Source organism: Vipera ursinii (assembly GCF_947247035.1).
Source record: "Vipera ursinii genome assembly, chromosome: 1".
Classification (NCBI taxonomy): Eukaryota; Metazoa; Chordata; class Lepidosauria; order Squamata; family Viperidae; genus Vipera; species Vipera ursinii.
In genome coordinates this window covers 309,357,064-309,374,990 of record NC_139512.1, presented here as the reverse complement: position 1 = coordinate 309,374,990, position 17,927 = coordinate 309,357,064, and the positions used below count along the sequence as shown (strand labels likewise).

Below are 17,927 nucleotides of genomic sequence, written 5' to 3'. Positions count from 1 at the left end.
CTCCCATCTCTTTAAGAACTTGCCACAGTTTGTTGTGATCCACACAATCAAAGGCTTTAGCATAGTCAATGAAGCAGAAGTAGATGTTTTTCTGGAACTCCCTAGCTTTTTCCATGATCCAGCGTATGTTGGCAATTTGATCTCTAGTTCCTCTACCTCTTCAAAATCCTGCCTGTACTTCTGGTAGTTCTCAATTCATATACTGCTGGAGTCTAGCTTGTAGGATTTTAAGCATAATTTTACTAGCATGTGAAATGAGTGCAATGGTGTTAGTTTGAACATTCTTTGGCACTGTCTTTCTTTGGAATTGGAATGTAAACTGATCTTTTCCAATCCTGTGGCCACTGTTGAGTTTTCCAAATTTGCTGGCAAATTGAGTGTAGAACTTTTACTGCATCATCTTTTAAGATGAATGAATGAACCATTACTGTCAAAGTACAACCATGTATACATTGAGATTGGCTGAGCCTCCCTTCGTGCCCCCACCCCCAACTTACAGTGACACAAACCCTCCATCTTATTACACCATGTGAGCTAATTGCACAACGCACCGGCCTCGCAAGTCAATTATGCATAAAGTTTATAAAATTATGTCCCATTCAAAAGCCTAACAGCCCATGAATAAAAGCTGTTCTTCAGCCTGTTGGTACGGCTGGCTATACTCCTATATCTCCTACCCGATGGTAGGAGAGTAAAGAGATACTGTCCAGGGTGTGAGTCGTCCATGAGAATTTTCCTCACTCTTCCAAGGCAACGAGCCCTGGCGATGTCATCCAGTGGTGTCAGGGGACAGCCCACAATGTCTTGTACTGTGCTCACCACCCTCTGTAATACTTTCCTATCCGTGGCTGTCAGACCAGCATACCAAACCACAATACCATACGAGAGGACGCTCTCTATAGTAGACCAGTAAGATTTTGAATAGCTCAGCTGGAATACTGTCACCTCCACTAGCTTTGTTGTTGCTCAGTTTTTCTAAGGCCCACTTCACTTCACATTCTAGGTAGTTCTCAATCCATATACTGCTGGAGTCTAGCTTGTAGGATTTTAAGCATAATTTTACTAGCATGTGAAATGAGTGCAATGGTGTTAGTTTGAACATTCTTTGGCACTGTCTTTCTTTGGAATTGGAATGTAAACTGATCTTTTCCTATCCTGTGGCCACTGTTGAGTTTTCCAAATTTGCTGGCAAATTGAGTGTAGCACTTTTACTGTATCATCTTTTAAGATTTTGAATAGCTCAGCTGGAATACTGTCACCTCCACTAGCTTTGTTGTTGCTCAGTTTTTCTAAGGCCCACTTCACTTCACATTCCAGGATGTCTGGCTCGAGGTCACTGACCACCTCATCGTGTTTATCAGGGACGTAAAGCTCACTCTTGTATAGTTCTTCTGTTTAATTTTGCCACCTCTTCTTAATCTCTTCTGCTCCTGTTAGGTCCCTGCCATTTTGGTCCTTTATCATTCCCATTTTTGCATGAAACATTCCCTTCATCTCTCCAATTTTCTTGAAGAGATCTCTGGTCCTCCCTATTCTATTGTTTTCTTCTATTTCTTTGCACTGTTCATTTAAGAAGGCATTCTTATCTCTTCTAGCTATTCTCTGGAATTCTGCATTCAATTGGGCATATCTTTCTTTTTCTCCCTTGCCTTTCACTTCCCTCCTTTCCTCAGCTATTTGCAAAACTTCCTCAGAAAGCTATTTTGCTTTCTTGCATTCCTTTTTCTTTGGGATGGTTTTGGTTGCTACCTCTTGTACAATGTTGTGAACCTCTGTCCATAGTTCTTCAGGCACTCTGTCTATCAGATCCAATTCCTTAAATCTATTTGTCACCTCTACTGTATATTCAACAGGGATAAGATTTCATTCATACCTGAGTGGCCTAGTGCTTTTCCCTACTTTCTTCAGTTTAAGCCTAAACTTTGCAGACCACGAGAAGCTCATGGTCTGAGCCACAGTCAGCTCCTGGTCTTGTTTTTACTGACTGTATAGAGCTTCTCCATCTTTGGCTTCAGAGCACATAGTCAATCTGATTTCTGTGTTGACCGTCTGGTGATGTCCATGTGTAGAGCAGAATGCACACTCAGCAAATATTTTGTTCTGTAACAAAAACTAACAGAGGATCTGAGAACTGGAAGAAACCTCTGGTATACAGTAATCAGTTTCTTAGATCTGTTGTTCAGAAACCTTTTGAAGGTTATTTAGCAGAGAAAGCCATTAGGGCTTAATAAGATAATTCTTTTACCTTAAATTAGGATAGTGATTCCAAAGAATCTTTTCTTTGGGGGCCAATTTTCACTTATTGCTTATTATCTATTAATAGTAACAACAAAAACAATTTCTGTAGATTCAATGCCATTCATGTACAAGGCATTTTACTCTGAATAGATATGATAGGACATTGCCCCAAAGGATTTACAATCTAAAAATAGGCAAAGAGAAGAAACAAAGAAGAAAGATGTTATTGTTCTGAAGTTATTCTAATTGTAACCTCTTAAGCGTAGTTATTTGTTAAAAACAAAACCTTATCACTTTATATATTCCATGGGGGTATGAATGAGAAAAGAGAGAAATGGAAAACAGGACTGGTTAAGGATATCGGAGCTGGATGAGTAAAAATCATAATACAGTATTAAGATATCAGAGCAAAGGAACAGAGAAAAAATTATAGTGCATCCAGAAGATAAGTCTCCCATTTTAGCAGGGGCAAACTATACGTTATAGATATGTGATTCATTGCTATTGCTTTAAAACATTCAAAATGAAATAAGATTATTTTGAAACAATTACATGGTGCAGAGAGTTAATTATCTGTTCTGCTTAAGTGCCATATATACATAGGTAATGAGTTCTTCCCGTAGATGTACTCAAGCACAGGCTAGACAGCAATGTATCTTGGAAGTTTTCATTGAAATGTTGGATTACAAAATCTCAGGAAAATTCTTTGGCCAAGTGCTCCTGTAAAAAAAGTCCTTTTTACTATTATGGTCTTTTTGATCCAATGATACATTGTCCAACTTGTGCTTCCTGGCATATTTTATTTCAGTTTATACATTTTATTTTCTTGTTATTAATTGCATTCTCTTGTTTTAATTGTCATGAAGTGCTCAGAGCAGTTGGGAGTTGGGTGGCCATCAATTTTATAAATAAGATAGATAAATAGAGTTCATTATTTGAACTCAAGAAGAGTTTTTTCTGATAAGTCTGTATAAGGTTCTTAACTTTTTTTGTGCCATGGAGCTCCATGAGAATCAGCTGAAACTACCAATGCTTTGTCAAAAAATGTGTTTAAATATACCTAACATAAAATATATGGATATAGACTGTATTACAAATGAAGCCAAACAGATTCAAATACAGTTTTCAAAATATTAAAAAATAACAAATCGTAATACATACACACATTGATACAGGTGCTTCCTAATTAGTCCATTAGATCAGTAAACAATGCAAAAACTTTTTTGTTTAGAGTATAATAATTTTAAATAGTGACATTTATTGAAGTTAACAAATATTTTTGGAATCAAAGGGCTATAAATAACTTTGTTGCTTACATACACTATGCAATGAAAAGCTAAATTTCAGTTAATGGTTGCTAAAAATAAATCTGCCTTCATTTGTGGTAAAAATAAAGTTGTATTTTTTTCTCCCAATTGAATGTCCATGGACTCCAGGTTAGGAACTATAGTCTATTGCATTGGTTCTCAACCTGTGGTCCATGGAACCCTGGGGGTCCGCAATGTCATCACAGGGGGTCCGTGAAGGCTTGAAGAAATGTTATGATTTAAATCTTGAATTAAGTCTTGGTGGTCCGTGGCCATGGTCCCTGGCCACAAAAAGTATTTAAAAGGCTCCATGATGAAGAAAAGGTGGCGGACCACTGGTCTATTGTATATTTCCTTGCTTTCTCTCTCCCCTTTCCTACCAATTGTCTTACATTCTCCTCCCTCTCCAGTGCTACTGCTCTTATTCTCTTTTTAGTGTTAGGAAGAACATAGCCACCATCTGAAATCACCACTGGAATATTTCATGACTGTTAAGTGTAATTGTGTAAGGTTTGGAGACGTCCAGACTTTATTGATTTTGAAGCAGAATTTCATGCAATGTGTCAGAATCCATTTATATCACATTCATAAATGTATGTTTAAAACATTATCCCCCCCATGGATTCTGCCATCTCCTGAGGAAGGAGGAGTGCATGTGGATTCAGCCTGCCTTAGGTTATTTCAAAGACCAAGGGAAACCTTTTGAACTGGGGGAACAAAGGGGAGGGTTAGGGAAGAAGGCATCTGGCCTGTGTCTCCATTTGAATCTGTAGAGGAAGAAGGCAATAACCATAAAGATTCGAAGTTCCCTTTTTCCCACGAAAGGGATGACACGAAGTAAAATGATGGGGGGCTGACCAAATGGGGTTGAGGGAAAGGGGGTTGAACCGGGAACTCTTTATAAAGTTTCAATTTGTAAAACAATACCAAGTACTGTCTTGTATTTCCACAACCAAGCATGTCCTAGTAAAAATTCCTTTGGGACTAGAACTGACTCCAAGAGTTTTTGTTTTCCTAAGATGTGGATTGGGGTGGGTCCTTACACCATGTCTTAATACTTCCAAATTCTCCCGTCTTCAGGCATGTTTGAAAAGCCCCCTTAGGTGGCAACTCATCTTCTGTGATCAGTTTTATTGCTACTCTGAGATATCCTGTAAGAAACTTGGAGTATATGTAACTGAATCTTTTCTTCTGTTAATGATACAATCACCCACCTATGAAGTACACACGTCCCTCACTTAGGCTTGAGAGCTGGGACTAGGGGACAAAGAGAGAAAGAGTCCAAAACAAACATTTCCAGTCCAAGTAAAATAAAACCAGACATTATTTGGAAAACAAAGCAAGTTGTACCTACATTTAATGCTTGTGCTCAAACTCTTTGGAGCAGATGAATCAACAGCAGCTGAATTAAAAACAACAAAAATGTTTATCTTCTCAATACAGTATTCCATTTTCAAATGCAGAAAAGAGAAACAAATACCTTGGTTACAACCAATAGGAAACAGAGGTTATTGAAGCCTGGAATTGGGCTCTTAAGGAATCTTATTTAGATGCTTTGCTTATAAATAAACTGATGATACCTTCTTTGTTGACTATGAGATGAAAACTACTTGTCCAACTGTAAAAAAGTGTAATAATGAGATATGATTTTCAAGGAATAGCTGTGCGATTTGACTTTGCTTTTCTGTTTGAAGTGAACTCTGTTCCTCATCTTGTTCAAGCCAAGCAATCTACCTGCAGTGCTTCAGGGACGTTATTGGCATACATTTTTGTTTTCAAAGTATCCTCCACAGCTTTCACCTCATTTCTTAGTTTGGCAGTTTGCATATTTTTTAAAAGTGATGCATGATAAAACGGTTTCGGAAAGGGAAGAAATGACTCAGGCCTATAAAAAAATAGTATAAATAGTTTGAATTTCTGCCGTAAAACAAGAGCTTCTGTTTTAGCTGAATACTGAGTGGGAACAAATGTTTCTAAACTGTGGTTGCATGCACTTCCAAATTGACCTTGTTGCAAACATTATGCATATGCTTTTGAGCATAGTGAGCTTACTACTGCTTGAATCTTCATTGTTGGTAAAAAAAAAATCAAGGCTGTACAAAAAGCCTGATGGGAATATAAAATGGGAGCAGGCTTAAATAATAAGAGGAATTTCCACAGTTCAACAAATTTTGCTGTAGTAATAATGGATATAGAATAGAGACAGTCCAGTTTTTAGGCAAGATGCATTTTCTGCAGTTCTGTACAATACTAATTAAAAGCTATTGCCCTATTAATATATTTTCGTTCATTCCTTTAATATATTAAAGATTATTCTATCCTTTATTTTCTATAATGGCTAATAATAATAAGATCATTAAGCAAAAAAGTGGTTTTCAATTCACTTAAAAATCAAATTAGATTTGATCAAGTATACAGATACATTTAAAATGTATAAATATATTCATTCAGGACAAGACTTCATACTATTGTCTTTAGTACCAATTTAGCTAGCAGATGCAGAAAGATGTATGAAGGTGAACAGATGAAAGCCTCTGTGGCTCAAAGGGAATATTTTCTAATTAATTAATTAAAACAAGGTTATGTGCAGCCTCCCAGAAAGTGGGTCCTTGGGGTCCCCTCCAAAGCTGCTCCCATAAATTAGTGATAATTTTCATTTCCTGCTTTTGTACCACAGGATCACAGAGCAGGGGAGTGCCAGAGCAGATTGTCAACGTCTTCCATAAAATATTTAGGAATTTCTTCTTTTAGTTTTGAGGAGATCCACATTTCTTCAGAAATAAATTGCGACCAGTGTGTGTACAATCTAAGCCAGTAATGTACAGAATCAGAATCCAAATGAATAGAAAATCCCCTCTTCTTTTTTTTATTAGACACATCACCTATCCTTTGTTTTGTACAGCCTAGAAGATTCCCTGGGAGGGGGGTGGAGAGCATTCTTTTCATGAGGGTGACCTGATTGTTTGCAAATGGTTTTCTTTTATTTGTAAGCTACCAGGAGTTGTCAAGGTGTTGAATGCCTTGAACCTTGATTACATAAATAAATAAGAATCGGATTCTTCTGCCAGGGCAAGGTCTTATTGTGATAGAAGAGGAAAAACAGAAGTGGTGTCAAATACCTCTTCCACCCAACTTCTATGGCTCTTTGCTTTAGAGAATCATATATATATATAATCTGGGTCCTCATTTTACCTACCTCGGAAGGATGGAAGGTTGAGTCAACCTTGAGCCTGGTGGGACTCGAACCTGCACTAATTGCAGGCAGCTGGTGTTACTTAAGGAGGCATTAGCCCACTGCTCCACCAAGGCTCTTATTGCAGGGTGTTCTCTTGTTTCTCTAGGAAACAAAAGACTACTATCATTTCTTCTGTCTTATAATACAGGACAGTTCACACAGACCAACAGAAGAACATGTATAGTTTTGTAAAATCATGGTAAACCAACCTAATCCAAAGCATACCTATACATAAGCAAATATATATTTTTCTCCATGATTGTAGTCCAAGAAACAAACAGAACACCCACGGAGACAATGTATTATTAATATGCTGTTTTGTTCACACCCTTCAGAGATCTACATAGGATTATAAAAAAGAAATCATATTTCTGTATGCTACTTAAACTTTTTCTTGTAGAGATTTTGCTTAGTGACCCAGCTCACATATTTGAATCCAGTGTTAGATTCTTCAGTATAACTCAGAACTGGATTGCAAGGATTGAAAAGTAAGTTAAAAGCAGTTTCATTAGGAGAGCAATGAAGAAATCAGCTTTGAAAACTCACTGTGTCAGGAAATAATCCCTAAACATTTTACCTCCTGGAATGTTTTATCATAGGGGTGTCAAACTCAATTTCATTGAGGGCCGCATCAGCATTGCGGTTGCCCTCAGGGGGCCGGGTGGGTATGGCCTGGGTGGGCATGGCCTACTGGGTGGGCGTGGCTAGAGTGCGTATTGCCTACTGGGTGGGCGTGGCCAGCTCTACATCGTTCGCATCAAGGGTGCCTATGGGGGCCTGGGCAGGAGTGGGACAGATCTGTGGGTCTCTGGCAGAAGGAGGGTCTCTGAGCCAGGGCCAAGGCAGTGGGGGCCGTTCCCTCACTGTTTCCATGATGGCTTTGCGGGCCACATGAAACCACTTCATGGGCCAGATCCGGCCCCCGGGCATTGTGTTTGACATGTCTGTTTTATAAGAATGGGAACAGGCACTGGGATCTTTGTCATCTCTGGATTAGACTAGTGCAATAATGCAAGGACTTGGGATGGCCCTTGGAAACCACCCAAAACTTTAGCTCATCCAGAACGCAGAAGCCCATGATCACCAGTCCCAGGCCTGCCCTGTTATACTGCTTCTGCACAACCTATAATTGATGTCACTGTGTTTCTGTTTCTGTTTGCTATCTTTTAAGCTGTATATGGTTTGGTGTCTAGCTAAGAGACTACTTTTACCAGCTAGATGCTGTCTAACTGAGCCAGACTGCCAGAAGTCCCTGTAGGTGCAATGGGACCACAGGCATTGTCTGGGGCAGCTCCTTTCCCATAGAACAGCTTGCCCTCACCCATAAGCAAAGGAAGAATCCATTCTTATGGTCTCTAGAGGGGAAAAACGTTTTTTGCAGAACGCCTTGAGAATGACTACAGGGGCGTATAGAACTAGACTAATAGACTAATAAAACCATGTATGTACATATCCATGTATGTAAGTTTATTTATATCCTGCCTTTATTATTTTCACAAATATTTCAAGGCAGAGAACATATCGAACACACCTTCCTCCTATTTTTTCCCACAACAGCAACCCTGTGAGGTGGGCTGGGCTTAGGCAGAGTGACTGGCCCAAAGTTATCCAGCTGGCTTCCACAGTTAAGGAGGGACTTGAACTCACCGCCTGTTACTTTCTAGCTTGGTGCCTTAACCACTAGACCAAACTGGCTCTCTGTACCAGTTGTACCATTAATTAGAATTTATTTTACATGGTATTAATATCTACCTTTTAGAGAAAACGACAACTGAGACAGTAGATAAACTGCTTAAATAAATATAATAATTCTGGAATGCTGAAGGTTACAAAGTACTCTTGAATTATTTTTCCCATTTTTTTGGTTGTCTTATATTCTACTTCAGGGCTTTTCAACCTTTTCACCCATTGTACCACTTTTATGATATGGCAACATCCGAGTACCACCAGTCGCCTAGCTCCAGGTATCTCTTGCTTAGGCTTGTGCGGTGCTGCCACTGGTTCAGATCATTCTCCGCAACCCCCCCACACACACCACTTTTCTAGGATGGTCATGTACCACCTGCCAGGTGCCAATGTACCACAGGTGGTACCCATACCACTGGCTGAAAAGCCCTGTTCTACTTCATGCAGGTATACTGAGAGCAAGCTACTCAACATAGCAGAGAATGTAACTTTAAAATAGCAGAGAATTCAACGTTAAAACGGTTTCTGATACTTCAGATCTGTTTATACATTGATGGATCCACCGGGGTTGAGCAGGGGGAGCTTGGCTCTTTTGCTTTCAGTCATCAGAGTTTCTTTGCTATGAATTTTAAAGGTTACTTCAAACAGAAAGCAAAAACAGGGAAGTTGTTGGCTTGACAGCACTTTTAAAAAAATAATGGTCCAAAGTATACAAAATGCACTTCAGCTTTTGGTATGGTTCTTCTTTAAGGGGAATTGTTTGATTTGCTATTACCAAGCTGAATCAGCAGACAAGCTCCATATCCCTTCTGGTGCTTTTATGACATTCAAGACCATATAAAACCTGAGACTTATAAAAAATAAAATAAAAACAACACTACAGAACACCACAAGTCCAAAATCTCAGACTACCATAGAATTGGGACTCTTTATTTGGTAACTTGAAGAACAAAAACATCACAAGAATAATGGTAAAATATAAGGCTATCATGCTCTTTTTATTAACTGACTGTAACATTTACAGGCAGTCCTGGAGTTACAAGAGTTCGTTTAGTGAATGTTCTAAGTTACAACGGCACTGAAAAAAAAGTGATTTATGACCGTGCAGTGATTTAATTAACCATGGCAAGAAAGGTCATAAAATGTGACAACATTCACTTAACAAATGTCTCATTTAGCACAGAAATCTTATGCTCAGTTGTGGTCATAAATTGAGGACTACTTAAATCTTAAAAGACAAAAACAGAAAGCTTAGGTTAGCTTAGGCTAAACGTTTCACAAAATCCCTAAGAAGTGGGCATTGAACAGATTACAGATTTTGCTCCAGATAATATAGAACTCGTTTTAAAACTTTCTAGACAAAACCAATAATTATACAATATTTGGAAGTGATCTTTTAAAAATATTAAGGTATTTGGGTTTGAGAAAGATCAATGATGCACACGTTTTGTTAAACTGAATCCACACTAAACTACAATTGTCAGATGCCTTAGAAGAAAAAATATTTTATGTAGGAAATACCTTTGGCAGCGAGCAGTTTTCTGTAATGCACAGCCATGTGATCTTGAACAATGTACTGACTTGAGAGTTTGCAGGAAGAACTTGGAGAAAAGGCTGAGGAAATAAAAAAAATGATTCTAGTTATTAGATTCAAATATTTAGCACATTGTTTTCTGAGGATTTCCTACACTTCTAGAGAAATGCATTTTCTGATTGTGATATCAGAAGCAAAGGAAGTGGTATTTCAATGTGGTTTCTTCTTTTTGTACTACTTTATCATAAAGTAATAAATAAATGAATTGAAATAAATAATGAATGAGATCTTTGTATGTATTCCTATTAGATCTGCATTTCTTCGTATGCTACCTCTTATACATAGCTCTTAAAGAATATTATGTTCAAGGTTTAATCTCCCAATACAATATCCATTTGAAAAGATTTAAAAGCTCATGATTTTTTACCTCAGGAGCTAAGACATAGAAAAAAATTATGGATGTCTATTTTTCCAGGAATACAAACTCCAAGCTTAATTTTTTTTTATTACTCTCTCCCCTCTCTCCCCCAAACTGTTATTTTAGTCAGCATAAAGGAGAGTACGTAAATGCAAAACATTCAGGAATTTGGAATGACTGTTTATTTTTCTGTTCTTGCTTTCCAAACTTAACACTTGGTTAAATATTCATCTTATGCACTATCATCAATTGATAAAAATTTATTCTGGTAGAAACAAAGTTGCAAAATGACTGAAAACAAGAGAAAAGAAACCTGCAAAACTTATTAAAAAATTTAAGTCCAGTTGCTGTAAAGGGAAAAAGTGAAACGCGTCATTTTCTTCCCACTTTACATACATGGACAAGTTTGATTTTCAGATCTGTTTGAGCTGAGTTCCAGGATCAAAGTACAACAATATCAAGTCTCACTATCCAGTGCTGACCCTCTGAAAATGGCCTCCATAGGAGCAGGGAAGGCCTCACTTCTGAAAGACAGTCACACACACACACACACAAAAGCTAGACTGGAGTTTGCTAAACTGCATGTTGACAAGTACTTCTGGGAGAATGTCCTTGGAACAGATGAAACAAAATTACATTACAGATTTTTTTGGTAAGTCACAGCAACTCAATGCTCACAGAAAGAAAAAAAAACACATGATCCTTTTAAAAAAAAGAGCACCAGCCCTACTGTGAAAATTGAGAAGGTTCCATAATGTTATGGTGCTGTTTTGTTGTCTCTGATACTAGATGCATTGAATCTAGGCAGGGCACAATAAAATCCAAACATATCAAGACATTCTGGAATTAAACATAATCCCCAGTGTTAGAATGCTCTGTCTCAGTCACAGGTCATAGGTCCTCCACAGAATAACCCAAAGATACATCTAAAAGAGTGGTTTTAAATCAAACTCTGGACTTTTCTGAAGTGCCTTGCCAAACATCCTGATCTGAAGCCAATAGAACATCTAAACTGGGAGAAAAGACCCATCAAACCTAAGTCAACTGCTACAGAGTGGGACAAATTGCTGTTGAGAAGTATAAAAGGCATATTCAAAGCTACAGAAAGTTTTTGACTGCTGTTATTGCCTCAAAAGAGTATGTTACAAAATATTAAGTTGGGGTACCAATAGTTATGTCCATGCCATTTTTATTTCTTTAATAATTTGCAAGACTAAGCTTTCCAATAGCTACACCTAAACTATTGAACATCTGCTCAGGAAACTAAGTTTGCACATTTTGTTTTGGGCTTTTCCAGTGATGAAATCAACCATATTTAGGAAGGCATTTTTCCCCAGATAAAATGTAAATTGTATTTGTTGTGTAGTGGGTTTCTTGGAAGCAGGAGGCAAGACAAGAGGGTTCAAACAGGAACAATGCTTTATTGTAATAACAGGAACAGAACTGAGAACAGAGGCTTCTACACAGCTACTTATATGGTTGGCCACTAGACGGAAGCCAATAGGTTCGAAGGAACCTATTCCCGCCCCAGAGCCAACCAATGATCATCCTGAAGACTGCATGTCTGGGCAGCCAACGACTGTTCCACAGACTCCCTAATTAAGCAATCTCAAGCAGCAAGGACATGTGAAAACAGTTCAAGTAAAAGGCAATCTTTTTACAGTATTGGATTTTTTTAACAACTGCAGCAATCTTTTTAGGTTAGAAGCACACTTGGAATGTAAAGGTATATTCAGAAAATAACTCCGATGTGGGAAATTGAGCATAAGAGGCATTTTCAATATTAACAATGGATTTATTTCAAATAAAATATACATTGAAAATTTTATTTGTAACCTTGTCTAGAAAGCTCTGAAGCAAGTAAGATTTTGCTCTCCCAAAACTACCCAATACTTAAACAGTATGCTAGGAATCTAGATAAGTGATTCTATTTTAAATGGGGAGAGCCTAACTGTTATCAAGAATAACAATGAAATTGGTTCTCCCCCCCTTTTATAGTCTATAAAATACATCTGGCAAAATATCTCTCTGTTTACTTCTCAGCTTTTCTAACAACAGAGCAATTTTCCACTGAGGTTTCTTTTCCAACTGTGACACAGACGTTTTGTGGCTGGTTTTCTTCAGGTAGATAACACTGATTTCAAACAAAAATTAGGTTAGAAATCTGAAGTTGCTCTTCCCCTTCCCTGATTCACACTGTTTATATCAGTTGAAGCAGATAAAAGCTAGAGAAGTGATTGATTGATAAATCCATTGTATCCTATGAGAGGCAATTTTAATTATCATGTTAATCTCTAGTATTTTATTAACAGCAATAGGGAAGGATAAATCAATCTTAATGAAAGTTTAATAAATGATAGGCAGTCAGGGTCAAGCTGGCCTGTTTTGCAACTTAAAGGCAAAATTAATCAAATTATGAAGGCAGTTTCTGAGCATGTAGTACCCGGTGATACCAGGATTTTAGCTGTGCAAATGTTCTTGCTAAGTAAAATATACAATTAGTCAATGCAGGACACCAGAAATAGATGTCATATCTGGAATCCTGGAACTCTTTGATCCTCATGAAATCAATTATTAGAATAATAGTTTTATAAGCTGTAATTAAATGCTTTACACAAGGGCAGAAATCCAAGGTTTATCCCTTGCTCCAGACATGTACCGTATATAAGCTACCTAAGGAGATTTGTCTAAATTATCCAGATGGATTTAGTTTTAGATTTTGTTTCTCTTGATGCAGTCATTATTACGTGGTAATGCTTGCATTTCTCCAATATGCAATATCCCCAACTCATAAATTTTCCCCATTCCTATTACTGATTTTGATTAAGAACACAGCTGAGCACACAGCAGATTTTTCCATTGCTCAACTGATAAATAATGGGCAAAGGTCAAGAAACTGAGCTCTTTACCAAGCTACCCAAAGAGAGCCTGGGAGCTGTATGTAGTCCATGAATTTCCTATTGCTGACTCACGTTCTCCAGAGAGTTCTATTGTCTTTAATATATATTCAGAACATTGTTGAAAACTAGTTGTATATTTGGAGTATAGTGCCAACTCATACATAATGATAACAAACTTTTACCCTTTTTCATTGCACACCAAGATTTTTGAAGCGCTGTATTGATGTCTTAGGACAATAATCAGTTAGAAATGGTAGATAAAATTATCCTACCCCAAGCTGTCTAGGTACACTCGTCAACATGTAAATGAGTTCAGTTTGCCTTGCATGAGATTATTACTCCAGTGCAGACATGTCAAACACAAGGCCCGTGGGCCACATGATTTCATGTGGCCCACGAAGCCATCCTGGAAACAGTGAGGGAACAGCCCCCACTGCCTTGGCCCTGGTCCAGAGACCCTCCTTCTGCCAGAGACCCTCAGATATGTCCCACTCCTGCCCAAGCCCCCATAGGCACCCTTGATGCAAACGATGTAGAGCTGGCCACGCCCACCCAGTAGGCCACACCCACCCTGGCCATACCCACCTGGCCCCCTGAGGGCAACCGCAATGCTGATGCGGCCCTCAATGAAATTGAATTTGACACCCCTGCTCCAGTGCATTATTTAGTAATGGATCTGACTTTGTTCCTAAATTTCAATGTATTGGCTATGTTAAAGGGTACTTTTTTACCTGCTGTAAACTGGTACCGGATAAAAATGATTTCAAGTATACTATCTTTGGAGAACATCCAGAAATTGCAATTGGCACAAAATACATCTGTGAAAATTCTAACTGAGACCACCCATTCAGAATATATATATTGCATCAGTTTTGACTAGTGCTCTCTTTTAAATCAACTCTGCCAAAGATGGCAACTTATTTATTTTGGCCATACATCTCCACCATGAGTTTCAGTCAGTCTCTAGCTACTTGAAATGCCAATCAAAATGTGTTCTTGGGAGGTGGTATATACTAATTTTATGTTAATCAGCAAAGTCATGTGACTGGGACAGTATAAAGTGTTCGTGTATAAATAACAGCATGTTAGCCGCAGGCTTTTACATTTATAGATTGTTGTTCAAAGTTAGGATATCAACTACTCTGAAAACAATCAGAATATTAAAAGCAAAGAAAATAGATGATAATCTAATTCATGATTATCAGTCAGTGTTCTCTATGCTGCACTAGTTTCCAGGTTTCCAGAAATAAGTCTGCCTATACTCATGCTCCTGAAAACCTTGAAACTGAGAATAACATTTGGTGATTTAGATGCATGTAATGCTCTATGCAGCCTTGAGATTCTTCTGTGCCTTATCTGTATTAAGAATTATTTATTACTGAAAAGTGTTGGGTTTTTTTAAAAAACAAAACAAAAACCAAACCTTTCTTTTTAAAATCAACCACATCTATAAAATCACTTTTAGGGAGAAAAGAAAATGATAAATTAGCAGGAAAAAAGTATCAATAGTGTTCTCAGCAAGAATATTTTCCTTATGCCAAAGCCACTATGCCATTACAACTGCAGCTTTGTAATTACTAATTTACTCTGTATCTGCAGATTAAACTGAAATAGATTCCCTTGGCATATTACATTTTGAATAAATCATATCTGAAGTTATAAATTTCTTGCTGTAAATCTGAAAGCAGAAATAATCATGCTTGATTGATGCAACAGAAATGGCAATAAAACATGCCTCTACCATTTGGCTGATGAGCCAAAATGTATGAACTGAAATGTACTGACTGGGTAGGCTGTTTTGTTTGCTATCATGCTTGGAACCACAATTAAACTGCTGTTCTCTCCAGTGCTCAGTTAAAGTTTGTGTATAAAAGGGTCATATCCACACAAAAGTGTCAGTCAGTTTAAGGTTAATCATATCCCTTGGCCCAGATTTAATGGGGATTTCACAAAATAACCACCTGTGCAAAGCACCAGCAGTGGTATTTAAATTCATCCCCAAATGGGCATAAAATGATGCTGTGGAATGCAAAATAAAGATCCTGGGTGAGATTATGTTTTTGATATCAAGACTAAGACCTCTGCATTTAAAGTTGTCCAGTGAAGAAGAAGGGAGTCAGAAACCCAGCAGTGGTTACATCAGTTTACGTCATATAGAATATAATATCTGAATCTGTTATCAGCATAAAAATGAGGAAGATGGAGAATTCTGAGAGCTATAATCCCAATAATCTCCAGGATAGAGATGATTTAATTAAGTTAAGTCATTTGAGTTATTGGCATCTCTTTGCAAGGACTTAGACTAAATAACAATGTACTTATCATTCAATCCTATCTTCCTGAACTACGGTAGTAGAAAACAAGCAGAAATGAAAGCATCAACATTTTGGGGAAAGATTCAGACCTGGGCTTTCACAAGCGCATAAAGTTACTATCACTCATGAACTACAGTTTTACATATCCATGCCCTGGTAACTCTGAGACTTACGGTACATATTTCAATGCATTGTATGTGGGACTGCTACTAAAGATGGGGTAGACATTTCAGCTAGTATACAATACAAATTCTAGATTGGTTCCCAAAACTAAGGCTATGTAGATAAATCATACCACTTCATTTTGTTTCTGGATTTTTAACAAACTCTAGCATCCAGGTATTTGTTGGCCTGCCTTCAGCTCACATCAGTTTACTACCAGCTTCATCTGAGGTGTGGATAAGATCATTGTAGTGGTGGCATTTTGATTTTAAGATATTCTTCTGACTCAATTGTGATTTAGTTGACTGTTTTCATTATGGCTTTGATTTAATGATTATCTTACATTTTCTAATGAACTATCCTTGGAACATTTATCCTACAGGATGATATATGTAGGTCTGATAAAGGTTATTTGCTAAAAATTCCATGCCCTTGATGTAAGTTAAGAGAGTGGGGGGGAAGGGTAGAGTAGAAGTATTTCATCACTTTAAAACTTTCTCCAGCTACATGTTCAGGAATATTTTGATTCTATAAACATTGAAATGATAATTACTTTGCCAAAAGCAAGATATCAGTTCAAAGCTGTGAAACCAAATCAAAGCTGCAAAACCAAATACTTTCCATTATATCCATTATGCATGAAGTAAATAGTATTTTTGTTGTTTCTGAAGATGACAATTATTATTAAGAATATTATTCCTAAGAATATTAGACTGGAATATATAACATTTCTCTTGCTGAAAATGTAAAATACTTACGACTGCTTTTAATGCTCATATGTCCTCTGAAAGGGCCCATCAAGGAATGGTTGGGAATCCTCATAGCTAGTCAGGACACTTGTAGGGGGGAAAAAAGCAAAGGAAATATTGAAATGCTAATTCTGATTTTCTTTGATGTAAACTTTGTTGACAATCAGAATCAACCAGCCAATATTACTAGCCAATAAAACATGTATTTACTGTAGATTACTGCAATAGTTTATGAGAATGATAGAAGGCAGGGGGGAAAGTTGCAGCCTAGGTAACAGTCTGATAAACACAATCTGAGTCCAAAGGCAGAATGGGGGTGAAAAAAAATGCTTCAGAAGGGACCCCTCCTAATTTTCAGGAGAGTAAAGGGGTGTGTGTGTGTGTGTGTGTGTGTGTGTGTGTGTGTGTGTGTGTAAACATGTACTTTCTGACTTGAAAGATTATGTTATTGTAACCTTACAATACAGGTAGCATTAATAATGCTCATGATACTTCTTGTTTGGACTACTTCAAAGGACTGATTTATTTATTAGATTTATATCCTGCCTTTTCTTTAGGAATAACTTCCCCATCCATGCTTTTCCCTTCAACCATATCCTATAAATTAGAAAGAATTAAGAGTGACTGCTGTACGTCACCCAATATTTTCCATGACTGAAGACAAATTAGAAATCAGAGCTTCTTAGTCCTAGTCTCCTTTAGCCATTGCTCCAAATTAGGTACATAAGAACTGTTTCACTAGATTATTGATTTAATCTCATGAACATCTCTCTGTCACACCTGACTCAATTGGATTCTTTGAACAAAAAAAAAAACCCAGAACCTTGCATGCTGCAAACCATTATCCTATATTTATGTTCAAGAATATTTCTACCCCTGACTTATCCTCCAGAGGTGTTCTTAGAAAACAAGCATTGTTGGTGATTTATTCAGTGCTTTCTTTGGAAGTTCGTCTACCTGTTCAAAGAAAAAGTGATAGATAGCAACCTGCTTACAGTACTTTGCTTCTTAGTATAAGTAGACTTGGTAAACAAACCACCTTCCCTTTTTACTTTTGTTTAAATGAAGCAATTCAGTTTGGGACTGGGGATCCATCTTTCTTGCATTGACATGGGAAAATGCTATCTTAGAATGGGAACCTAATAGCCATAAATAATGCAACACTTTAACTGAAAAAAGACAGCAGCACTAATAGAAAATGATAGAATACACAGTATATTATGTGCTTAGATGTGAGAGTGATGATGAATAACTATGATACTAAATTAACATAAGCATCCATGTAAAGTATTGCCTTGTTCTAAACTGGAGTATCCAACCTTGACTCGTGGACTTCAATTCCCAGAATTCCTCAGGCCAACATGCTGGCTTGTGAATTCTGAA

General features: G+C 37.5%; 1 protein-coding gene across 1 annotated transcript in view; it reads right to left on the bottom strand.

The window, feature by feature from the left end:
• LOC310631974 (spermatogenesis-associated protein 7-like) overlaps positions 1 to 16,617 on the bottom strand; it is a gene marked incomplete at its 5' end in the record, with an annotated part of 41,274 nt that extends 24,657 nt beyond the window's left edge. The window contains 3 exons of the mRNA XM_083348780.1: positions 4,900 to 4,947; positions 9,988 to 10,080; positions 16,554 to 16,617. Coding sequence (XP_083204906.1) covers positions 4,900 to 4,947; positions 9,988 to 10,080; positions 16,554 to 16,617 — 205 coding nt within the window. The remainder of the gene's footprint in view (positions 1 to 4,899; positions 4,948 to 9,987; positions 10,081 to 16,553) is intronic.
• Positions 16,618 to 17,927: the final 1,310 nt, after the last annotated feature.